Source organism: Lytechinus variegatus, chromosome 1, assembly GCF_018143015.1.
Source record: "Lytechinus variegatus isolate NC3 chromosome 1, Lvar_3.0, whole genome shotgun sequence".
NCBI classification, from domain to species: Eukaryota; Metazoa; Echinodermata; class Echinoidea; order Temnopleuroida; family Toxopneustidae; genus Lytechinus; species Lytechinus variegatus.
This window is the reverse complement of record NC_054740.1, coordinates 67,939,400-67,967,281: the sequence shown is the minus strand read 5'-3', so window position 1 is coordinate 67,967,281 and position 27,882 is coordinate 67,939,400. Positions and strand designations below refer to the sequence as shown.

The 27,882-nt window shown below is 35.1% G+C and overlaps 1 protein-coding gene across 6 annotated transcripts in view; it reads right to left on the bottom strand.

The window, feature by feature from the left end:
• LOC121420727 (nuclear receptor coactivator 2-like) overlaps window positions 1-27,882 on the bottom strand; it is a 68,307-nt gene that overhangs the window by 19,195 nt on the left and 21,230 nt on the right. For 5 of the 6 annotated variants that reach the window (XM_041615380.1, XM_041615408.1, XM_041615392.1 and 2 more), the window contains exons 3-6: window positions 9,851-9,992; window positions 8,657-8,832; window positions 8,075-8,169; window positions 7,033-7,122 (exon numbers count right to left, since the gene is read on the bottom strand). In XM_041615380.1, the coding sequence (XP_041471314.1) occupies window positions 7,033-7,122; window positions 8,075-8,169; window positions 8,657-8,832; window positions 9,851-9,897 (408 nt within the window). In that variant the 5' untranslated portion in view covers window positions 9,898-9,992. The remainder of the gene's footprint in view (window positions 1-7,032; window positions 7,123-8,074; window positions 8,170-8,656; window positions 8,833-9,850; window positions 9,993-27,882) is intronic. The other variant, XM_041615403.1, reaches the window with a different exon arrangement.

Genomic DNA, 27,882 nt, shown 5'->3' with positions numbered 1-27,882 from the left:
GGAAGGATTTATCAATGACAGCTAGATCATCCAAAAAGGCTCTAATTCTCAATTTCTGATCTTTAATTCAAAGGAAACAATACTTTGCCGTACATGAATCTGTTTGTGGCAAAGAGATTCATCTGACATACACAAGTCAAACTCATTTGATGTCAGCTGCATTTACATGTAAATGAGGGATCAAGAATGAGCCTCTACATCAAATGGGAACACAAAAATAGCAACATTATCTCTTTCGTTTGGGTTTTTTGAAATGAGACCTAAATAACTCTTAAGCCCCAAATACATTTTCCCTCACAGACATTGACCTTTTCATGTAAATAAAAACACAGTTTGTAACATGATTTATGATGAAGCTATAAAAACAACCAAATTTAGATTGAGATACACCAAACGTAAGCGAGGGAGTGTTTTTGATTGATCCTTTGAAATAAGGCCCCAATATTTGTGAGATTTGCATATGTTGCGTGTGATAAACATCACATTTTTTCAAATCACTGGCTGTGCTTCAAAGATACAAAAATGCATTTTTAATACATGAAACAGAAATGAAGGAATTCAAGCTTGGTTTTCTTCAAAGGATGTTCTTCTTTTGGCAAGAACGTTTCAATCTTGGATGAAATCAGTGCTGCAGGTCCTTCAATTCAAACAGCAAAAATTTATCAAACTTGTGCACCCATTTCAGCCATGAATCATATCTAGAAAATATTGAGGCCACGTTGTCTTGAGAAGTCGACGGCTGCGTTCTCATTGCTCTAAGCCTCCATTGACAGAGAGCATTTCCTCCCTGCATCTGGAGAAGGTAGCGGAGGAGGAAGTCTGCACAGGGGCCGTTCGTTAGCGCCGCACAAACTTGGGATGCGGCCCACTACGTGTCAGCCAAAATTACCTTCCGCGATCTAATAAGACCCTCACTGCACCAACCGGGAAAGCCAACGTGCAGTGAGTATTTTTAGCCCAGAAATGTTCTCCAGGCCACGGAACGCAGGAAGGGGGAGATATACTCCGAATAGTGTCGAGTCAAAATCCTCTGAAAATCACATCTCTCTCCTTTCCCATGGATTTGGAATTCACCGAGCAGTGTTCAGTATTATTTATACCTTACCCTACATAAATTTCATCTACTAAAGGGAAACTTGAACTATCAGTTGACTCTTTTCTTCCCCAGACAATAAAATATTACCGTTCCTTAATATTAGCTTTCCAAAAGGTTGCATTGCAATATTTTCTTTTCCCTGTAAAAACAATAAAGATATATAAAAAGCTTTCTCTTTACTTCTAAGATAGATTTACATTTTTTAATGTTAAAAAAATGATTGTTTTATTTTGACCTTACAAAAGGGATAGTTGTAAATTGCATGTTTTTTGTTTTGCATTCTCATTACTTGCAATATATATAAAAAGCAGAAACCAACAACAAGAAATATTGGCAAAGATCAGTCATAACTCTTGAAGATACTGGTACGTAAGATTTCTTTAACATCATCTCCAGAATGAAAAGTGAAACTTAGGAGGAGAGAGTATTTTCAAGTAGTTTGAAACTCCTTAAATCACATCCATGTTTACAGAATACAAGAGTTGACCCAATCTTGAATTCTGTTATAAAGATATACAGGGTATCCCACAAAAAAGGAAACCCATCTTTAGAGAGATAGCACAATCATAAATTCAGCAATAGTAAGAATGAAATTCAAGACCAAATATTAATATACTGAATTATTTAGACACTGTGAAGTAAAAACAATTACTGAGGAATGGCAAAAACAATTCTTGCTGACTCTCACATCTGAATCTCAATCCACAAACTCCAGATGAGTGAAAGATATTTACGGAAGAAAACAAAAGATATGCTAATGAGCCATCCCTCAAGGTCATCCCATCCATAACAATCTCGACTCATTTTTCTGCGCAACTTGGCATTGACATTGAATTTTCAAACTCTTCTTGGTCATCTATGCATAACTATTCATATCATATTCAGTATCAAATGAAGACGAAAAACTGAATTTTATGTTTATGAAAGACCATATGGCTATGGAAATCCTCGTTTCCTTTTTTTGTGAGACACATTGTAGTGTTTTGAAACCAAATGAAATGTTATGTACATGCTTGAGAAGGCATCAGAAAATGAACCAGGAAAGGAACAAATGAAAATGACCATTTTCGAAATGTGAATGACTGACCTCAAGCAGGGAAAAATCAAGCACAAATATATGGAGAATATCATCCATAAAATTCCATATACCAGTACCCAATGTCACATTTCTATAGATTACTTTGCTGAAATAAAGGGCTGAATTGTTTAAGCCTGCACATTCCAATACACACTGTTCAAAAACTATTAAATATTAACAATAACAATATAATAATAACAACAAAGAGTAATAATATTGATTAACAGGATAAGGATCTAACAATCTAGGTTAAAATCATGATTATGTTGCAGTGTGAACTCATTTGGCAAATGTCTCAATCATGACTTTCCCCCCTCCCTTTTGTCACTGGACAGGAGCATCCTGAAAAGGTTATTGACCACAGGATGCTAGTCTACAAATCTAGACCTTACTGTTGGAGAATAATTTGAATAATGTTGTTGGATTATCTACTTAAATAAAGCGGCAATATTGACCTACTTCTAACTTCTTTTCCACCCCCTTCTCAATACTTTTTTTCTTCTCCCTCATTCCCCCCCCCCACCTGTTTGTTTGCTCCAGTGTAAAATTCTTTCCTTCCTCATACTTTATTTTTCTTTATTTCTTTCTTTTTATAGAACTCTCATCAACTGAATATCTTACACCCATAAGTCCATACTCACAAATATTTTATCTAAACTCTCTCAAATTTCTTTGTCTTATCTTTTATATTGCTTCAACAAATTATTAATTTTCCTTCAATGTCTTTAACTTTGTGTGAAGCCATACAAATTGGATGTTTCTTGTATTGCTCTATTTTGGTGTGAATTCTTAGTCTTTTAGACAAGCCTCTAATCACTATATATGTCCATGCTGATTTTGATGAATTATAAATATTCTGATTCTGACAGTAAATTGAATGTCAATCAATGTCTGTATGGATAGACTACACTTAGCCATCTCACCGTAATGTTCAAATACACTGTGACAAAGATTAAAAGCAGTCTTCAACAACCGGTCAGCATAGACTTCCTGTCGCTTCAAGAACCAAGGATCATATGTACAAATTTATGTTTTTGATTAATAAAAGATTACAATTCCATTTTTCATACCACCGCTGTGATTGAAGACTATTCCTTACACTGACGTCTTCAATGAATGATGGAAGGATTTCAAACTTCTGAATTAATTAACTACCAAGTTGATGCTGGACTTTATATTTTTTAATATGTTTTACGGTACTTGTCAAATGTCAAGAGTAAGTGTCTTTGAATAAAACATCGGGAAAAAGGATATAAAATGTACAAGAAAATCAAAACAACAGCAACTAGTGGATGTTCTAAATAACACCTAGCAATGCATTCTGACATGCAGCTTCTTTGCAAAGATCGGAATTCTGATTCGCCTCTGACGATTCAATTTCACAAAAATCTTTTCAATTTCTCAAGCAGAAATTTGATTGTATAGTTTACCCTCTCTCTTCCTCCTTCAATCAATATCGTTTGCTTTGTTCTTTCCACTCATTCCCTCTTGACACATCTGCTGGCATTTAAGGACTCTAGAAAGCTGCGACGTTTTCTCAGACCAGAGGATGTGCACAGAGTTTGATATAATTGTGATTACTTTACAGCCATAATACACATGAAAAACTAATAAAATGCTCAACCTGAAGATCATCAATGAATACAAAATAAATACATGTATCTGCATACAAAAAAATACCTGCAATTTTGTACACATTTAGAAATTATTTCATGAATGATGAATCTTGAACATCAAAAACTGATATTCATTTCTGATAGATGACATTGTAAATGTATGCAGTACATGGAGCGTTGTGGCCCAGTGGATTAGTCTCCGGATTTTGAAACAGAGGGTCGTGGGTTCGAATCCCAACCATGGCGTAATTTTCTTCGGCAAGAAATTGATCCACAATGTGCTGCACTCAACCCAGGTGAGGTAAATGGGTACCTGGCAGGAATTTATTCCTTGAAACGCAGCGCGCGTAACAGCTGCACTGCTAAAGCCAGGGTAATTATGCTGCATATACTGTAGAGCGCTTAGAAACTTCTGACAAAGTAAGTATTAAGCGCTATGTAAGCAAGTATAAAATCATTATTACTTCAAACATGCATTTTACCATCTTCATTACATAAATGTACATTCCCCTCTCTCTCTTTTTAATAATATAATACACTGTAATAATATTCCACTTTTTTATCAAACTTCGTTATTAGGGCAATGTCTCTAAGCACTGTAACGACATATTTTTACCAAAGTCATCAGATCCTGGCTTGCCCGCATACAATGTATGCACTTTCTCCACTGACTGGGGAGCATTCCGACAAGAGTTTAAAACTTGATAGCATTTCACACTTACTGTAGGTTTTCACTTCCCACTGGGTACCCATTTAGCACCTGGGTAAAGAGTGGCAAAGTAAGGATGCTAGGTCAAAGGGGGATTCGATATCATTCGAACACACGACCATCTGATTACAAGGCGAGAATCAGAGCTGCTACACCACTAAACTTCTAGGCTGTCTCTCTCTATCTCCCTCTCTCCACATTTCTTATCTGTCTGTCTGTCTCCCTATCTCTCCATCTCTCCCTCCCCGTTTGTCATCACCCCTTACCCTGGGGGAAAGCCCTACAGGTAATGTGTAACCTATTGCCCCAGGCCACAAACATATATATACACACATACTGGAACACCCAGCAACCATGTTATAGCAGACGCACTACCTGACATCTTTAGATGCCTTCATACCCACCCAGTTATTAGAATATATGAGAACATGTCCAGGCCTCAAAATTGTAAATTGCAGATTGGTCTACACTCATTTTGTCTACTTTCCTTTTGGTCTCATCCCCCACTGTCTTATCCTACTTTATCTATACACCATTTAATCTAATCTTCACTAATAATAAATATGTCACCATTTTGTCTTAATTCCCTTTCGACTTGGGCTAACACCACTTATACCCTTTTTAGACAGGCTAAAATTTCCTTAACCCCGTACTATTGGTGGGGCTAAATGGCAATTTAGCCCCACCTATAGTACGGGGTTAAGCTTAGCCCACTTTCGTTTTACACAGCGTTTTTGCAAAGTGGGCTAACCCCACCTATAGTACGGGATTATTTGGCCCTGCAAAAAAGCAGGGTTATCCCACCAATTGCGGTGCTAAGAGCAATAGTACGGGGTTAAGATCGCATGTGTAAAACGAAAGTGGGCTAAGCGCTCCCATTCATGCCCCGCAACAGAGCCGGCCCTGTTGTCCAATCAGAGGTAAGTATAATGAATATTCATGACAGCGATCACGGCGATGAAAAAAAAAAGCGCGCGCCAGAAGTCAGCGATTTTGGATATGACCCGAATGACCCCTCAGTGCGCTCGTGAATATTCATGAGCTACCAATAGTCCGGGGTTAGCGAGTTTCGTGTGTAAAAAGCAAGCATTCCTTATCCGGGGTTAGCAAAAACAATTTGGCATGTGTGAAAAGGAAAATAAATAGTACGGGGTTAAGGATAGTACGGGGTTAGCGATAGTCCGGGGTTAAGAAAATCCTGTGTAAAAAGCCTATTATAGGGTGTTGCAAGAAAATATTTGCGATCAATTGCATATTTGAGTTGCAAGCTTACAAGTGATGAATCAATTTTAAATAAAACAAATCAATTTATTCTTGTTGATGCAAGAAACAGACAAGTGATCAATAGTTAATTAACAATTAATTTCAACACTTACGATTGACTTTTAGATGTAAAATTGACTTGTAATCAATTGCAATTTTCTTGCAACACCCCATTAGTCTACATGCATGTACATGCATATGGTTAGATAACCAATTAATATACAAAATTTTTCATTTGAGAAAGTAAAAATAAGTAGACAAATATGAAATCAGACCAACTGAGTATTTAAATAAATGAGAACTTAAGTAAGTGGGTATTTCAATTTGGCAACAAGCTTGTGAAAATTCTACATAACACACTAGCACCAACAAGGAGGTAGGGACAAACTTCTACATTGTCTGGAATGCATTCATATTCATGATCATTGATCAACCATATGTATCAGGGTTTTTTTCTTTATGTGACAAGATAGGAAATGATCTCCGACCTTTCAATGTTTCTGGTGGTGCAGCTAATGAAATTTACATGCACAGTATTGTCTTTGATAGTCAAAGACAGCTACATGTACCGATAGTTTAATATAAGAGTTTGCTGTACAATGTTTTCAATGATAAATCTAAATTGAAGAACCAAATTGTTTAGGAAAGGGAGTCGCATAGACCTGACAATAAATCATAGATACTTTTTCTACAGAATTTACTATTTGATGGTGATCGTTGTGGTAATAATGACCATGATAAGGATGATGAGACGGATGATGATGATGATGAAGACGATGATGATTATTATTATGTTATTATGATGAAAATAATGTGAGGATGATGGTGATGACAAATACAGCAAAAATAAGACTTTTAAATCAGAGTTTAGAAGATGATGATGATTATTATTATTAGGTTATTATGATGAAAATAACGATGAGGATGATGGTGACGACAAATACAGCAAAAATAAGACTTTTAAATCAGAGTTTAAAACCGTTTTTGGGTGATCATTTTAAAGAATAAGTAGAATTTCCAGGGATTTTTTTTAATAAAATGTACATTGCAGTGACTACAAAAATCTCACTAATGGCATTGAACATAGTGATGATAATCATCACAATCTTCATCATTACCACCCCCAACATCATCACCAAAAAGCTATATAAAAAAGAAGAAATTTAATACTTTACAGGTTAAAGAACCAGTTTTGGGGAGCTGCCTACTGACCACAAAACAAGGGGAAAAAACTTTAGGGGGCGAGAGAAAGGAAGGCTAGTCCCATTACCTGTTGATAATTGAGATAACTGTTGACATTCTCTGTCACATACTCTATCTCTCCCTGGCTATTGACCACAAACAGGAATCCATCAAGTGTCTAAAGTAAGAAGATAAAAAAAGAGGGACAGTTTAAATTTCAGTATGAAGAAATATACAGATCAGAATCAGAGGATAAGAACTGAGGCATATTTTCTACAAAAAAGCCCTATGTTTGAATTATAAATGCACCTAAGAAAAAGATAATGGAACTTGATCAAACATAACTTCATTTTACAGTTGATATCAGAAGCTTGTATGACAGACTTTTCATGCACCTTCCTTTATTAGTTGACCGAAAGCTTGCATGAGAGAATTACATAGGACTTTCAGGATTTGCCTTCAAATGCAGGTTTTGCACAACAGACATCCCAAAACACCAGTCGGCTGGTTGGATAAAGGGTTGCGTTTTAAACGAAACTCAAAATATCAAGCGCAAATCCTAAATACTGTGTATGGTTGGCTCAAATTCAAGTTGCATTTGATTTTTAAAGTCGTGTTTGATTGCAACTCATTCTGCAACAGGCCCCAGAGCAGCAGGGATCCCATTGCATAAAACTTTACTGTTCATGATAACTTTACCATAATATAGTATGCCCAACAGCCAATCAGATTTTTCCCACAAAAAATATAGAAATAAAAAAAATTCAGCCAATTTTGAGCTATCACCTGTACATGAAAATATCAATGCAAACTAAAAATAAAAAGATAGGAAATATAAAAAAATAAACATGATAAACACGTGATCTCTCAATAACGACAGACCAGCTAAAAATAGAATGAAAACTGACTTTCTTTGAACCCTTCTCAAAATTTGATAATTCGCCCTCAGATGCTCATCAACAATAAGAATTTAAATCTATAAAGATTAAAATTCAACTAGCTGATGGGACTCAATATGAGTGCAAATCTGATTTGGCACCCATGAACAGTCATGTGTAAAGTCATGAATTAGTTACAAACATTTCTTTGTGAAATCCTCCCCAGGTTTTCCTATCGTAACCAATACGTACCTCAAGTAAAACACTTCCCAGCGAGTCTCCGGAAGGAACCCCAGGTTTACTGGACGATACATGGCTGTGCTGTACCTCTTCGCCATGTTCAGCATCTACAAAGAAATCAAGAAAAGATACTGCTTTATTTTCAAAATACATCTGTTTTATTTACTCCATTCTTTCAGCAAAGAGCCTTAAACTATCCAAATGCCACTTGTACATGAAATACAGAAATAACTTATAACGATGGCAATTATGTTTTAAAAATGACGATAAGTCTATAACAAGTAACCCAATTAAAAGTTAGCAGTATAAAGAACATTCAAGATACCTAAATGTAGAAGGTGAATATAAAATGTTACTGAACCTATTAAAAACAATATGAGTTAACAATAGAAAACTACACCAACGTTCAGCTGAACTTTTGAAGAAAGTTAATAGCAACAACTATAAACGTGGTTTTGAGAGGATGTTCAAATCAAATCTCAATACATGTACATGTACATGTGTCACAAAGAGTCTAGTCCATGTAAACCAAGCTGTCTTTATCTTTAGCCTTGAAACAAGATGATACGATTCATTTGATCTCTAATCACATACCCTGTTGTTGCTTGATGCGTTTAATCTGACTGAGCGTTTCTTGTAGGAGGGCGCACTTGTCCGGCTTCATGTTCAGAGACTCTGGGTTGCTGAGGCTTGCCGTGATGAGCTCGTACAGCTCCTCGATGTATGAACTCCGCTTCTCGCATCGCCGCTTGTTTCCAGGAAATCTGTCACTGACCAAAAACGGACTCAACATCAAGATTCACTCCGTGGTTTTGAATATTAGTGTCTTTCATCATCAACCGTATAAACCGTCAAATGCCACTTAGGATATTAACATTATCAGGCATCATAATCAGGATGTATGTGGCCTATCTGTACCAATTAAACCTACTAGTGGAGTTAGACACTGATTTCAATAATTGATGATTATTTTCAACCTTTTGAGGTCCTGAAGCAGTTAGCATGAATATCATAAAACTTCATCAAAATTTTATAAAAAGATATACTTTTCATAGTCTATTCTAAAACATTTTCATCTTTGCCTAAAAATTCAGTAAAAAAAATTCAATGAAAAAATCATCTCAAACTTTGTCCAACCGATTGTTGCCATGTTTAACACCCTCTTTACAAAGAGTAAAGTTGGCTCTAATAGCTAAAGAGGACGAATGGCTGTGATGGCATAGGCAAACAGTAAAATCAATGAATTAGCATAACAGGTAGATACATGTAATTGCTGACATTAACTTTAATATTTTTACTCCAAGTATTGAAATTAGAGGAAAAGTTGCTATTTCATAGGAAGGGTTGCAAGAAAATATTTGCAAACTTCTGTCGCTAATCTACAATCGATTATGATATATCAATTTAAATCACAGGTATACTAAGTTGATTTTTATTGATCCACAGCATCTATATTGCGCCATATATCTGTTAAAAACATTCATTATTTTATCATTAGTTGCAAGAAGGAGACTACATGTACCAATGAAGTTTGAATTTACAATTAATTACAAGACCTTGTGACTGATTTTGTGACTTTGATTATAATTGCAATCAATTGCATTTTTCTTGCAGTGCTCGCATAGATTTGATCATGCACTACTATAATACTAGTACCCTCCTTCCTTTCATCCACCACAACCACTACCACCACCAAACCAACCACTCCAGCCTTGTACCCATCATCCTCATCACCACCTGCATCACCATTCATCACTATAGCAATCAACATCCAGCCTCCTCACTCACCTCGAGCCCTTTTCAGGGTGCTTGCGTTTGACCGACGAGTTGTTCATCTTGCTTCCGGGGGTTCAACTTGCGCCTCGGAATCAGCTAGGCAACGGTGGATCGTGAGGGAATGGGGCAGGTATCGACCAAGAATGGCACAGACCTGCATCATGGAGATGTGGAATGGAGGATAGAAGAACGTGGATGAATTCACTTGAAAAAAATATTAAAAGTGCTTGTTTGAATTATATCTTAAGCATGAAAGGGGCTGTCATAATTCATACATGAGTAAATATGTCACAAATATCACATTAAATAGTGTTAGGGTGAATGACATGTGTTTGAAGGGCTGAATCATCATCCCACATTATTATCAAGAAACTCCTGATCTGAATGAAATATTATAAGAGTGATCATGTCTAGTATTCAAGGCAAAAAGTATAGTGTTTACCGGTGTACATAATTATAGGACAACGCCAGCCATTTCTCTTGGGTGTAAATCTAGTGTTAGTTCAACACCCATGGGTGTTACTGAAAAACCTTAGATCACTTACTTCAACATTCTGAACTGAAATGTGTAATCCTCTAGGGGCATGAACGGGGGGGGGGGGTGTTTCATCAACATTTTTCGCCGACAAGTTGTCAGATCTGACAACTTTCTTTGATTCTGATTGGCTGAGAGGCACTGTTACTATGGTAACTGTCGGATAAAACAGGACTTCTCCGATAAAAAGTCCAACAAGTCCTTTCATGAAACGCTCCCCTGGTGTCAGTTTTAACATCCAAGATTTTTAACACATTTAACACTATAAAATTGTTGAATGCATTTTATATTAAAAAGAAAATTAGTGGCATAAAAAAACTACATGTCAAAGCAATATCATCAAAAACCTAACTTGGTAAACATAAACATCGCAAGATTTGCCAAAAAAAAGGATCTCCCTTCCATTTTCACGATTTATAATGCACATACATGCACTGTATCCTTGCTGCTATAATAAAAGTTACCTTGAATTTAAGGAAGACCAGCATCATCAAGCGACCACATCTCAAATTTTAATAGTGCACTCACATTACCACAAAGCCACAAGACCAATTTAACACTTCATGGTTCTAAACGTTATCTAGAGATTGACTGACATTTGACATGACTCTGTAAAGAACATGTATCACAGAAGACACACATTTATCTCCACTGCCTGTATCTCAAAGTTCACTCATCATACTGCATACATGCTTTGTACCTATTGAGTGTCTCTATTCAGTTTTAAACTGGTCAGGGAATGAAATGAGGCGAGTAGATGTTCATGTAGTACATGTAGCTCAAAATAATATGGAACCCAAAGATTTTTGGAAAAAAGATCAATCGTTCTTTGAAAGTGCCATCGGGAGAACATTTTCATGAAGCTTGTCTGTGATTTCTTATACAAAATTTATAAAAAAAGCTTTTAACAAATCAGATGCAAGGATTTCAGTAGCTTATAACAGTAATCATTGACAAAATGCTTTATGTCCCATAATTCTCAATAGACTTAATTGTATTTGTACCATGGTACAAAACCATTGTTTATGCAGATTTCTTGTAATATCAATGTTTCCATTTAGCACCCTTTGCCAAAAATGTGCATTTAACTTCCTATGGGTTACAAATAGAGTTTAATACCAGTAATATCAACGGAGCATCATGAGCTCCTTGGCAAGATGAAGAGAGAACATAATGATGACAATTATTTTGATAAATGTAAGACTGTATACGCCATTTTGTGTACAGAGATTTTCACGGTTGTGGTATATTCTGAAAAATTTCACACAACTTTTGTGATGTTTCCATATGAGTCAATAACAATGTTCCAAAGCAAACATTTTTTGCAATATTTGATGCACAGAATTTGTAAAAAATAAAACAATCATGGTGAGAATTACAGTACATAAATATAAATACAGTATATAAAGTATACATGAGTATTGCATTTTAACTTTATAAGCAGAGATAGCAATAACATTGCATCGCTTTATAAAAATGAGAAATGATAATATACATGTAACTATTAAAGTCTATTATCACAAACCCAAAATGAGATAAATTTGTTTTGTGGCTGAGACCCTTTCAACTAGTCAGCATTATATAAATGTGTATGCACATTTGATGACATACATGTACAATAATCAATTCCATCTATTCGCTGCATTGATAAATCTAGATGCATTTAGAATAAAAGTGAGCCAGATTCTGCCAGAATATTCTTGCAAAGCCCATATGCTGAAAACCCACTAAATGTGTACGCATTATTTTAAAGAGATACAATTCTATCTATAGTACATGAATGCTTTTTCACAATTGATAAATGCACGCATTGAGAAAGAAAATGAGCAAAGATTCTTCCAAAATACAGTATTCTTGCCAACCAAGACATGTTGAAAGCCCAAGAAATGTGTACGCACATTTAAAAGACATACAATTTCATCTGTAGAATGCCTTTCCTCATTTGATAAATGCATGCATTTAGAATGAAAGTGAGCATTGAGCAAGATTCTACCAGAATATTCTTGCCAAGCCCAAATATGTTGGAAACTCAATAAAATGATTCCATAGTCATTCAGAGGAGGAATACAAATGATTTTTTTTTCCTTCTGCACCAAACCGGTAAACATTTGCATAGCTGCTGTGATGGAATCGTTGCCCAGTTACAAGAATTTTCATGAATTCTTTATGGGTTTTATATCACAGGTATCGCGTCAGTAGCTGAACTGGATCATGTAATGGGATGGCATGGTAGACATCATAGATTCTCGGCTCTACCTCGACACGTCTGCATTAATTCTAAACCATCTTCCCCACCAATAGGGATGGAGACATGTACTGTAGCAAGTGGCTTTATATTTTGTGTAGCCAAGACAACACAAGCCAGAGAGGCTACTTAAAAAAAAATAGTACAAAATGGTGACATTTCCATATTAGTCCAGGATAGGCCCCATAGGAAATTGACCAAACCTTGTTTTTTTATATATACAATATTTTTTGATGGTTTCTTGTCAATTCGAGGGTGCTGATTACGAATCTGAATGATGCCACTCGTGTAACCTTGAGCATTTTTCGCAAATTGGCAAAATCCAATATGGCAGCCAAAATATGCAAATTACCCATGAAATTCATAAAATTGTCCGCACATTGGCTGTGAAATGCATGAAATTGTGTGGCAGGAGTGAAATACAATCTTAAAAAATAATTTTTGACAAAATATTTATCTTCCTGATATTCAAAATGGCCGCCATAGGCCATCATATACACTATCATGTACAATATGAATAGGGAAATTTATTTTTCACAAAAATGAGCACTAAACTGCAAAAATCGCGATGTATGAACGAAGTAATATATGCAAATCATCATTACTAATGAGATATATTACTTATTATGTCAAATATGGGAACATTGCTGTATTTCGATATCTAAAATAGCCGCCACTGGCCCAAAGAGTATTATGTACAATGGCAATGGCCGGGGCCAAAAAAATGAGAAGATTGAGCATTAAAATGCATATTATTAAGATAAACGAGTGGAATACTGACTAAAAACATAGTTGTAAATATGCCATTTATGTGGTAAATGCTGTATTTTGAAATTCAAAATGGCCGCCATAGCCCCTATATTCATCATGTACAATGCGAATAGAGAAACTAATTTTAACACGAGTAAGAAACATAAAATGCATGTAATTGTGATCTATGAGTATATTATTGTCTGACATCATGTTTTATAGCAAGACATATCATTTCTTTTGTCATGCATGAGATAAATACTGTATTATGAAATTCAAAATGGCCCCTATAGGCCCTAACAGTATTATCTACAATGTGAATTGGGACATATAATTTTGTACGAATTTGGATTTGCTTGACTATGACATCCATATAATCCTGTTGTATGAGTAAAACGTTGTTTGAAAACATTTTTTTTAATCATCGCATTTCTTCTTTCATATAGGTGATAAATACTGTATTTTGACATTCAAAATAACCTCTACAAGCCCTAACTAATTTATGTAACATGCGAACAGGGAAACTAATTTTCACAAGAGTGAGAATCATAAAATGCATATAACTATGATGTATGGGTAAAGATATTGTCTTAAACATTATTTCTAACTAAATACATCACATATTGGTCGTGGACATGGTGGAGGTAATAAATGGTGTACTTTGAAATCCAAAATGGCTGCCATAGGTCCTAAAAGTATTGTGTACATTGTAACATGGGACATATAATTTTGACAGAATTTGGCTTTGCTTGACTCTAAATATTGCATATAATTGTGAATTGTGATGTAAAGGTGAATAATTGTCTAAAACCATGGTTTCTAACTAGATATATCATAATGTTGTGTAATTAAGGTGATAAATGCTGCATTTTTAAATTGAAAATGGCCACCATAGGCACTTATCGTATAATATACATTTTGGGTGGAGACAAATCATGTTCACAAAAAGGGCATATGGCAGCCATTTTGAATGTTGAAATACAGTATTTATCACCTAAATTACATAAGATATGATATATTTTGTTATAAATCATGTTTTCAGACAACATTCCACTCATACATCACCATTTGACCAAGCAAAGCCAAATTCTGTTCAAATGATTTGTTCCCATTCATATTGTGTATAATACTGTAAGGGACTGTAGCGGCCATTTTAACTTAAAAATAACCGTATTTATCACCTAACTGGCAGAATAAATGATATATCTTAATAGAAATTATGCTTTCAGACAATATTTTACTCATAGATCACTATTACGTGCATTTATGGTACTCACTCCTGTGAATATTGGATTCCCACTTTGCATTGTACATAATACGGTTAATGTCGATGGCGGCCATTTTGAAAGTCGAAATACAATATTTAACACAAACTTAAAACCTGAATGATATATTTCGTAAGAAAATAAGTTTTTAGACAGTATCCAATTAATTTATCACATTATATGCATTTTAGCGCTCACTCTTGTGATTTCTTTTCTCCCATTTCTCATTTCTGTATAATACTTTTAGGGCCTTTGGCAGCCATTTTGAATATCAGAATACAACATTCACCACATACATGGCATATTAGTAATATATTCCGTTAATAATTATGTTTATAGTCAGTATTCCAACTGTTTAATCTTCATAATAAGCATTTTAGTGATCACTCTTGAGATTTTTTTGGCCCCCATTGCCATTGTACGCAATACTGTTTGGGCCAGTGGCGGCTATTTTAGATATCAAAATACTGCAATTTTCCCATATTTGACATAATAAGTAATATATCTCATTAGTAATGATGATTTGCATATATTACTTCTTCATACATCGCGATTTTTGCAGTTTAGTGCTCATTTTTGTGAAAATTAGTTTTCCCTATTCATATTGTACATGATAGTGTAAACAATGGCCTATGGCGGCCATTTTGAATATCAGGAAGATAAATATTTTGTCAAAAATTATTTTTTAAGATTGTATTTCACTCCTGCCACACAATTTCATGCATTTCACAGCCAATGTGCGGACAATTTTATGATTTTCATGGGTAATTTGCATATTTTGGCGGCCATATTGGATTTTGCCAATTTGCGGAAAATGCTCAAGGTTACACGAGTGGCATCATTCAGATTCGTAATCAGCACCCTCGAATTGACAAGAAACCATCAAAAAATATTGTATATATAAAAAAACAAGGTTATGCCTCTTCTATCCTGGACTATATGTGTATATAATACATTGACTGATTTCACTTTTGCCAAAATCAAAGTTAACTTGGAATCTTATACCTGATATTGCTTGATGACCAAAGGAAAAGGTTCTTGGGTGTTTTTTTTTCCTTTTTATTTTTCTAGATTGTAATGTGTCAATTCCTCTACTCATGTAGATGAATTTCACCATTTAACCACTGCACTGCCATGACCATGGACCACTGATATGGCCAATTTAGATCTGCATATACTGAACAAACCCCCCAAAAATGTTGCAACAATTAAAGTTGATTTGTTGTTGCATAAATTTACCAATTGCTTTTCAACATCTTAATCTGTAATCAATAAGCTTTTACTACATAACCTTACTTCAGTTTTCAAATCCACATAGCCCCTAAGCATAGCATACCTTGCCAATCTGGAGGTATTCGTCCCCATTTTGAAAGTGACAGCACCAAAATAAAAACTTCTACCAATGCTGACGTCAATGCCAGTGAGTGAAACCATCAGATCGAGGTATTAAAAACGGTCAACCCTGAAATCAGTGACCTCAATGCTGTTATTTATCATGCCAGGCAGTTCTTGCCTGTCCCTGCAGTAAAATGTGAACCCTGATGCAAACGATGCACAGCACATGACATTTGGTCACTTTGTGATTTTTTTGTATGATAGCTGCAGGAAAATATCAATGGACAAAGCCAAACATCTACAAAGGAAACATAAGTGACAAAGAATTATAGATTATAAGCTACCACAGCCATTGCATAGCTCCAAACAATAAAAACAGGGCCATACGACAACCACAGAAATAAAATAGGGCCTTGCTGAGTTTTCCTACACAACCCTATGTGCAAACTTACACAAATTAGGGACACACGATCATTATGAGTAAACATTGTTGTTTTCTTTACCAAAAATAGGGACTGTCCCAATCAGAGGGGAAAGTTGGAAAGTATGGAATTATAGAGTGCCAAAAACTAAGGATTGACTTTTATATGGATACTTCAAGATACTCATCCTCTGTTATAAAGCCATGAATATCAGAACTCACAGAACCATATAAACCAAGACATAACCTTTGATCATCCTCACAACATCTCCTCACATACATATGGTCAAAGAGCCCTTCCCTATCTGCCCCTGTACTCTGGAATTATCAACCGTTAAACATAAGAACTGCACCGCCCTTCCCCATATTTAAATCTAGATACTTAAAACTCACTTATTTTCAAAATAATGTTTATAATGTTCAATATACATGTATTATGTCGTTAAACATAGTAAGATTTAATTTCATGAATTATGTAACTTTTACACTGTATGTATTGATTTAATTTGTTATTATTTGTATATTTTAGGTTTAAGGCTTAGGTTTATTGGATAATTTAGATAAGGTCTAATGTATAATTTAGTAATTTCAATACATGTGTATTTTGTAAAGCGCATAGAGAGTCTTTTGACTATTATGCACTATATAAATTTCAAATATTGTTATAGATGTACCAAGCTGTGAATATACAAAGTCAGACAAGCATGAATGTTCTGCCACATGCTGCGAGGCACAAAATAAAGTAGGCAACCAACAAACACTAATCAAATTGCATGAAAGCATCTAATGTCATTTTCAATATATACATGACAAAGTATCTTAGTGTAAGTAACCTGTAATACTAATCTTCATCAATGCACAATCAGAAAACATCCCCTAACACAACACCAAATGTACTTAAAATTTTTCAAAATATCAATGAGAAAAATGCATTATCCTACTTCATTTCATCCTCTGTTCTGTTCTGAAAAGGAGTCTTGTATATACATTGTAAATGCAAATTCCTTTTTAAAACAAAACTCTTTACTATATTCCAATATTACATATCATATTTCCTATCAATGTTTAACATCGGAATCTATGCCTTGAGAGTTCTGGGGGTTTTTTTTAATTCTGTTTTTAACATGGATCAATTAATGAATCTGAAGCCTAAACTGAATACAAATATTACAGAAATGTTATGTAGATCAAGTACATGAACTGGATTGCTCTGCTCTCATTTTAGACATAAGAAAGCTACAGATCAGAATCCACAGGAGGGACAATTAACCGACATTCCGACTCCTGAAGCTAAAATCCCATCCCTCTGCATCTGTGCTGGCGCATTTCATTGACACAATTTGTTCACCTTTCAGCCAAAGTAACGCTCTCTTCGCAAATGGAAATTATATCATCAAGCAGCAAACCCAGAAACCTAATTTCCACAAAAGGGGGACGATGATCGCTTTCAACAATTCCACATGTCACGGGTATTGTTTATAGCAGAGGATTCATTGGTGTGATTATGATTTTTTTTTTATTGCTAACGAATGCGTCACACTCTGGATCTGCCTGTATGTTGAATTATTGGTTGTTATGCAACTGATTTGTTTCTGTACGAGAATGCATGCTTAACACCAAAAATTGGGGGGGGGGGGGTTTAATGATAGATGAAATGGTTGTTCCAATTTCATTACTTTACCAATTAGGCCTACACAGTGAAGATAGTTCAGTTATATACATACATGTATACATACATGTACAAATACTAGGTTTAATCACAAAATATTTAAGTGTCAATAAACTGAACATTTTATGATTTCACACTGGAAAAGGCTGTATTTGCTGGGAAAATTCAAATAGCTCCATCAAAGCAGGTTTAAATGTAAATTCCAATTACTGTATGACAACCATGAAATAAATTTGAATAGAATCCAAAAAAATGACCACTTAGGTGTTTATCAAAAGATGTGCCAAATAATTGTGGTAGGAAATAAGTAATTGCCGAGGAATATGTAGAATAGCATGACATTCTGTTGGATTGATGAGTCCTTTAAAATATAACATTATTTTTTTATAATTTTGTGTTCTTGATTTTCAGTCTTGGTTCCCTTCTTTCCACAGCACTTGATGTCAAAATGCAACAATGTCAAACTAATCGCTAGCTAGCAGATAGCTGGGTAAGCTTGCAAGAGGCGTGCTGATAAATAATCAAGCAATCTTTTAGCATGTAGGTATCTTTGAGCTAGCTTGCTATTGCTTCTTCAATGAGCCAACAGCTACCTGTACTTTTCAGCTGCTAGCTATTTACTCGTTTGCAGCACACTTGAAATAATTTCTGGATGGATAGTCAATTTCATAAATGTACTTTCAAGCCCTTTCTCTTGAAATCACTGCTCACTGCAATTATAATATCAGTTTTTTTTATATACTTTTTCATGTTATATTTAGGCAAGATGAACAAAGGATTATGTCAGAAATTGTAGACGAACGAACCTCCCAATCACACCCATACAAATTGGCAAGCCAAATCATACTTTATGATGAAAGTTTTCAAATACCGTTCCATGTTTTCTCTTTTATGTATGTGGGACCTCACAGTTTCCAGTGGTTCAAAGTTAGTATTGCAAGCACGAAAAGCGGAAGTCAGACTGGGCAGTGGAAGGAAACTAGCTATTTCCGCTCCAACTGCCAAACCAATAGCAAAAATGAAATAGAAAACAAATCCAACTAATTCTCCTAACGGTTCTCACAAATCCATATATTCCTCCTCCCCCATATTCACTCTCATCGAGTACATTGCACGTATTTGTTCTATCAAAGCAATACCCGAAATATGCAGAATTACTGTGTAAGCATACTTATATAAGGAAATGCACACTTACTTCATATGTATTCTGGTAAGTACAAAAACTACAAATTAACATTGACAATTGACATCATTGACAATTCAATGATTTAAAACAATCACATACATTATTGAAATTAACAGCCCACTGAAAACTGAAAAAAACCTATCCACTTGAAGGCCTGCAAGCCCTAAAGTATATCTACAGGCAAGTCAATTATCTACATTTGCCACTCTCCATACAGGGAGATTTAGTGGATAACCTCATGCTGCATGTTGGCTATATGAAGTATTATAGATAATCATATTTTTTGTTACAAATGTTTGTTTTTTACTATTTGTGATATTTTTATCAGAGAAAAAAAATATGTACACAACATGTATAAAACAACACAATAACAAGTATTGCATTACATTTATGTCTCCATGTATAAATCTGCATGAATGTACATGTACATGTAATAACACATTTCTAAAATTTTCAAGATATTTTCTTTTTCTTGAGCACAATAATATTACTTCCCATTAGTGTTATATACCTTCTTGCCTGGCAGTGCAGAGACAAATACTTATTGGCTTCCTGGGATTGAAACATATCTGAGGAAGTTCGTTCGAGGCTAAAGATGAAAGTTAGCTATTTCCTTCTTTCTGTCTTAAGGGAATGTTTTTATTATGACCAACTGGTCATGCAAACTCACACAGCACACAAACAAATTTTTCAGCAGTTGGCTTCTTTTTTTATGCAGTATACATAGAGATGATAGAGCAGTTTAAGAAGAAACTGCATTATTAGTTTTAAAATATGTTTTTTTAATAATTTTTAGATACATATCCACTGGGTACATGTATGCTTGAATTATAATTCTCTATCAATCGAAATCAATTTGTTTTTTGATTTGGTCATTAAAAAGGTAAGCATTGTTTACCTTTTAATTAATCAAAGATGACACTAGAAAATGCTTACAGTTATTCTTTAGAAAGTTTAGTAAATAAAGAGAAATGCCAGTAGTTAGCAGTAAACACTGATTTCATGAGAAAGTCTGTAAAACCAGGCATAATTGTCAGTATATTGAGGATCTAGATCTTGTACAGTTACATAAACTGAACTTTGTGATATCTTGAAATCTACGCTGAAAAATGTTCACACTGAAGATCACCAACACAGACAAGCGCACATGGAACAGTGTATTATTATTGCTTTGAATCCTGTGCTTATTTGCTAATTTCTCAGCAATTACATACTTTTTATTTATACAGACACTTTGGTGGTCATTTCATTGGATTCTGTACGAACTCATTTTAATATCGTTACTATAACTGGCATTTACCTTTAAAGGGATGGTCTGGGCTGAAAATATTTATATCTTAATACATAGAGTAGAATTCACTGAGCAAAATGCCGAAAATTTCATCAAAATCGGATAGCAAATAACAAAGTTATTGAAGTTTCAAGTTTAGCAATATTTCGTGAAAATATTTGTCATGAATATTCATTAGGTGGGCTGATGATGTCACATCTCCACTTTCTGTTTTCTTATAATATTACATAAAATCATACTTTTGTAAATAATATGTCTCCCTTATAATGAAATAAGTTGTTGCAGCAATAAATATCTAATGCACTAAATCAGTTTTCAATCCAATTTTTCTAGTTCTTGGAGGAAAAAAATTGAATAAACCTAATTTCATATACATGTAATAAAATACAAAAGAACAAGTGGAGATGTGACATCATCAGTCCACCTAATGAATATTCATGAAGACTGTTTTCACAAAATATTGCTAAACTTTAAAATTCAATAACTTTGTTATTTGTTATCCGATTTTGATGAAATTTTTGGCATTTTGCTCGATGAATTCTACTCAATTTATCAAGCTATACATACTTTCATCCCTTTAAGGCCGAAATGGCATAATGATGAAACAGTAAAATAATGAGACAACATTATCTACATTGATTTGGAATTATTTATTTTAAAAAAATGAATTGTGAGATAACCTGCAATTCCCACATGTGTCTAGGCAAATTGTGCACTTTTTTTTAAAGATTATTCATTTTTCTTGATTTGATATTGAATATTATAAGGGACCTTTTTATTAGAAAATGTTTGTCCATTCAGACAGAGCAAAAGGTTTTGTTCAAAGCAGTCCGTATTAGTGTGAAAACCCCCAATGGCACAATCACACATTATACTCTGCTCAGTGTTGAATTTAAGGAGTTTGGAACACAATTAAAATACATGTACATGTAGTAAAAACACACATCGAATATTTTTCTGTTTACCAAAATTGCATGATTTTGTAACAATACAATTTGTTTTTTTTTATGCAAAAAGGACTAACAATCAAGCTGTGATTGACATGGAGCCAAAATATGAGACTGACTCACAAAATTCTGTGATGCATAGCTGTGGTTGTTCCTGCATGTCTTACGAGTCTCATGCTCAATACATATATTATTCAGCTGCCACTAAACACTTCTGCACAGAAAAGTGAGTGGCGGGCCATTCATTCATTGAACACATCATACAAAGCCATATGTCCCATCTTCTAACGCCTTAGATCACCCCCCCCCCCAGAAAAAAATTATAAAGTAGCAGCATGCATATTACATTATCAATCTTTGTGTTGAAGATGACAATCTTAACTTCGCTGATGGGAAGTTTAACCTCTATTAAAACTTGGACTTTGAACCACAAGGTCAGAGATTCAAATCCCACTGCAGTACAAGTTTGAATCCTGAGGATAGGCCTTTGTCTACATTTGCCACCCTCCATCCAGGTGTAGTAAATGGGTACCTGGGAGGAAGAAATTCATTGAATGCTTGAGCCCCCAATCGCATACAAAGCTGGGGAATAGTTACATGTACGCAGCACATTAAATTAAGCGCTATGGTGCAATTCTATCATTATTAGGAGCAATAAACAAGATTACTCATACTTCATAAAAGTGAAAGATTATGCAAAAACTATAGTTTGCAATATCATGTTTGTTTTATTTCTAAGTGTTGCAATATATTTAATCAAAATAAAGGGGGTGGTTGGCACTTGGAAATTCAGTATTTGAAATTGAAAAGAAAAACATTGTTGCTTTACACTTTTACAGGAAATTAGCATCTCACTGGTCTGCACTGGCAATACAATCTTGTACTTAACTCCCCCCCCCCCATAAACAAAATAAAAATAGAAATAATAATAAATCAATATTAATAAATGAAATAAATAAATACAATGAATCAGAAAATATTTACAAGTACCTCTTGTTCATGACAATATTCAGTTCTGATTCATAATAACCTTTAAATGTCTATAAAATACATATTATTCCCTTCTTTCCCCTCTTCAAAACAAAATAGTTGAGATTACAATGAGCAGTAATGACCATGGAAGAACAATTAACGATGACACGCAAATAGGTAGGATTTATATAGAGCAGAATTACACACTCATAACTACTATCCAAATGGCCTTCACTATCCACACAAATATTCCAAACAAATATGTGGTTTTGAAATGTATCATAAAAACAACTTTAACAGGAAGTCACCACACTGCAGAGAGGAAAGGAAGAAAAGTTGGCAGCAAACACAATATGGATTGCCTGTATTTTGATTCTTACAAATATGTTTTTTTAAGGATGAAAGTAGTAGTTTTACCCACTTTTAGATTATGTCGTTGGTTAATGGTTAGAGTAAATATGATTTGGTAATGAATTTAATATTACAGACCAGGAAACTACTGATACATCAAAGAGATGTACTTTCATTTTTCCAAACGATGAAAATTGGATCAATCGTTGGCACTGAAATTGTTTGTAGAGAATATGGTTGAGAGTTTTAATCATAAGAAAAATGAATAACAATTATGATAGAAGCCAAAGAGCACTTTAAGAATAAACTATTTCAAATGACCGATTTGAAAAGTTGAGAACATATGGTAGGAATTGCTTGTATTCATATTTATATTTATGCATAATAGAAAACACCACAGAAACATACAAGTGGAAAAGATCATGTAACATCAATTACACTGCCGCACTATGTATGAAGTGAACATAGGATCGGGCATATACATGTACTTGTACACAATAGCTTGTGATGATGTGGAGCATTGTGGCCCAGTGGATTAGTCTTCGGAATTTGAAACAGAGGGTCATGGGTTTGAATCCCAGCCATTGCATAATTTGGTATTAGAAGAAAATGGGTATTACACCAACTGGTTAATTTAGACGAAATGATGATTAGACAACGTGATGATTGGACCGAATGGGTATTGGACCAAATGGTTGTTAAATGAAATGCTGATGGACGGAATGGCATTAGACTAAATGAAGGTCAACCATATATTGAGTGAGCGAGTTGGCAGTGGACACATTGCCATTTACCCCTCCCTATCCCTCCCCATTTTTATTCTATGAAATATTGATGCCTTCTTGATTTTCCGTCCTACATGTATCATGAGGAAATAATAAATTTATGAGCAGCGAAATTGTGTCACATTTCAAAGTGAAGTTCTGACACAAGTGTGTGCACTAAAGCAGGATATAGGCACCAAGTATAATCCTCAACATGTATGACAATTATTTCTCACTTCTCAGGCTGCGAAATACATGTAGGAGGGACAGTCCTTGCCATTCATTCGGGGACAAACATTGTCTGAATAGCAGGGAATAATTTTCCTGATATCGCATTGCGATTAGCTCTATATTCCTTCATGACTGCTATATTAGATACAAAATTTCTTTTGTTAAAGAAAGTTTTTTTTATGAATTAAAGGAAAATAGTTAAAAACTTTTCTCTTACAACCAGAAACGTAAATAAAACTTGAGAAGTAAAATTATTCCCAGGAACAGTAAGATCAGCATGACAGAACAAGACAGAGACAGGTATACTCTCTGCAAGTTCTTAGGGATATTTTGATATGAAATTAGAGGTTTTGTGACTGATGAATCTGATCAAATTAGTGCGGGGTATTATAAAACATCTTAAGTGGCTGAAATGAAGATGGTTTCATGACATTGAAGGGAATAGGTAACTCTTATTGAGATGATGATAAAGTTTTGTTTGTCAAGAGATGCAGGTCTAACATTAACCATACATTGCACAGGGTGGGGGTTATAACTACTGGGTAAGTGGGTATTGTTTCTTTTCCATAATTCTTACTACCATGGAAAGTAGAAACCTTACATGTAATTGAGATTGGCTGCTGAGCACTGGTAATGGCAAAGTTAACATAGTTTTGTATGAACTCCTTCTGATACCCCTTTCATATTGCGCTTTTCACCGGCGAACTTCGCCAGCGAAGGGGAAAGTGTCCAGTATGAAAGGTACACAGGAGAACTTCACCCGTGAAGTTCGCCGGTGAAAAGGCCAGTATGAAAGTAAACCGGAGAACTTCTCCTCTTTAATGACGTTAGAGGTCAATTTTTTTCTCTCCGGAAGTCCCCTGTACCGAGATTCTGCATGCGATAGTTGCAAGCTCAGCTGAATGCTATGGCCAAGTAGATATCCTCGAACATATTTTTTTTTCCAAAAACATTTATTAAAAAGCACTTTTTACATGTATAAAATGTGCTAAACTATAAAAACAAGATGACATTGTTATTTTTTTTAGTAATACTTAAAAAATATATTGTTATTAATTTTTTTATACCTTTTTGTAATAGGTAAGAAGTAATGTTTACAATTTTCTTTCGTTTGTTCTGCAATTGCCCGTTGTCTTTCGCCAGGGAAGAAATGTCAGTGCGAAAGGGTACATTTTTTTCTTCGCCGGGGAAGTGAGGAATGCGAGGCGGAGAAGTTTGCCGGGGAAAAATTAAGAGGGCAGTATGAAAGGGGTATGAAACAGGTCCCAGATGTACATGTATAGGCCTACATATCACTGACATAACCTCAGCATCATAGTCATTTTCATTGGATTGCCAGCTGGAAAATAAAATCCAGTCCTACAACTACAAATTTACTTTTAATATGAGATTCTGCTTCTTGCAACATACAAGAGTGTATACTATAGGGCTGTCTGCACCATCCCGAGTTTTCAAATTAGCACGCTATTTCTGATCCGGCAAATTATCCCGATCTGAAAACAATCTCGAGATTATTTGCAGTGGAGACGCAATTATCACGCTAGTTCGTAGGATTAATCTCGAGATTGCAATCCCAAGTCAACTTGGGATTATTTGCAAAATAGCACGCTATTTTACGAATTATCGCGCTAATTCGTCGGTGCAGACGCACTCGGGATTATTTATTCACGGCGTCAGACCACAATGCATCGATGCCTGGCTCGAGCAGGAATCGCTCTTCTTGCGATGGAGACGGGGTTTCTTGAATCTCGAGATTAATCACGAAGAGGGCCAATCAGGCTAAAATCTCGAGATTGGGCAAACTCGGGATGGTGCAGCACCGTCTTATGATTCAAATCTGCTTTTACCAAGTTGATAAGTTTCAAAGCAAAACATGATTTACGTGTAAGATTACCAGTGTATAAGTGTGTAGACTGATTCTCGAATGAATCAGAAGATCCAAATGTGCTGGAGTTCACTCCTTTTTAAAACTCTGCTCAATTATATTTTTTTCCTTCCAAAGCATCCAGGGTATCCTGATCTACACAAGTTTCCCAGAATTGAACTCTACTGCCACAATGGATTTGACCTCTACTTAGAAACTGGGAAATAATAACTTGGTACCTTGCTTGGTTCTGACCCCCTAATAAAACAAGATGATGCATCTTGCATTGTACAAGACCCCCGGCCCCCCCCCCCCATAACAATTTTTCCCTGAAAATCTGAAAAAAACATTTTGTATATAATTTGCATGAGCTGATCCGCACACCACCCCACCCCATTCCTTCAAAAATCAAATCAATAAAATGTCCATATAAAGAGTTGTCATACTTAGTCAATCACAGAAAAAAAATGTTTTTTCTGATCAGGAATTCTACTTACATCGTAAATACCAGATATTGTGTAATTTTATATTTTTTTAAAAACATATTTATGTTGATATTGTTCTCACCAGATTGGGCTACACTGTTAAAAGAATACTAAATAATCACTCAAATAGAAGCCTTCAGACCAAGTGGATAATACAAGAACTTGTTCAGGCCTCAAAATATGAACCACAACCAAAGTTTTGATGGAGTACACGTAGCCCGGGGGGGGGCACTTACATTGACGAGTGGATACCATGCGCGACCCAAAAAACACGTAAAAGGATGTCTTTTTCAAGAAAGGGCACGTTACGTATGTAACGTGATAAGGGTGTCAAAAACAAAAAAATAATGAAAAAAGGGTATCTATTTCGCTAGGAAAGCTATGCGTTTAGGGTCAAATTTGGGGGGACGATAAAACAAAATTAAAATTTTTTATAAAGGATGTCCTTTTTGCCCCAACACTACGTGTTTAGGGTCCGATTTGCGCGAGTTGTGGAAGTTGGGGCCGTACTAAACCAAATGGTGTGTAAAGGTAAAACCGACGATCGACAAAGATAACAATAAAATATCTCTGTACTTGTTTAGGGGTCCATATTTCAGGGAATATATACATGTACTTGCCAAGAGTATCGTTTGTTTCCAATACTTGTTAAGGGTAGGGTTTCACACGCCAATACTTGTTAAGGGGTGCATTTTCAGGTTATGGAAAATACGTGTTAAGGGTGCTTTTTGAGACCCCATGGTCAAGCATGGTATCCACTCGTCAATGGAAGTGCCCCCCCCCCCCCCGACACGTACATGTAGCAACCTAAATGGCTACAAGGGCCTAGCGTACACACTGGAAATGACAAATTTCAAAGTTGCTTTCACACTGCAAGAACACCTGCAACTTTGGACAAATGCCTGAGAAAATTTCTGCAATTTTGAGAATTATCTAATAACTCACAGGATTTTATTTTAAGAGGATATAGACTCACTTGAAAACTGAGAAACCTGGTATTCTTTGTTTGAAAAATCTACCACTATCAGAGAATACCAGGCCCACTCATATGAGAAGTTGCGATACACAAACTCTAAGTGTGATTGATCTAAGATTGCTTATAGGGCTGAGTCAAAACGTTTCAAACGCTGTTCAAATGACTGTTAAAAGCAAACACGTTTACTAATTTTGCCAACCATTTAACCTTATAGATCTAGGGCCATGGATTCAAAGATCTATACAAAAAAAAAAGAAACATTTATAAGCAACTTTTGGTGAAGGTTTTTTTTCACATCATAAAACAATCTTTCACTTGCAGAGTCAAGGAAGAAGTGAATATTTGTCACTTTCTTGATACATGTAGTTTTCAACTAAATCTAATTATGGAAAATAGATGGCCATTTCCTGGATTTAAAGATGCAAACTATAAAATATAAGCACCTTTTGTGGGGACGGTTTTCTCTTTTTTTACCCTGTCTGGTTAACTGCCTGTTTATCAAAACGTGATGACTCTGGCCTAATTAATTTAAGAGATATGAACTTCATCGATCCCACATTGACTTTTGTTTGAATCTATCACAACTCTCTACAACACGGTGCCCTGGTATCCCCAAAGTGAAGATCCATGCCAGATATCAGATACTTAAATTTCAAAATTACGAGGCCATTTCCGGGATTTATTCAAGAATATAGCCAATTGCCCCCTCCTTCTTCAAGTATAGGGCTTAAATTCATACAAAGCTGGCTCACGGCCA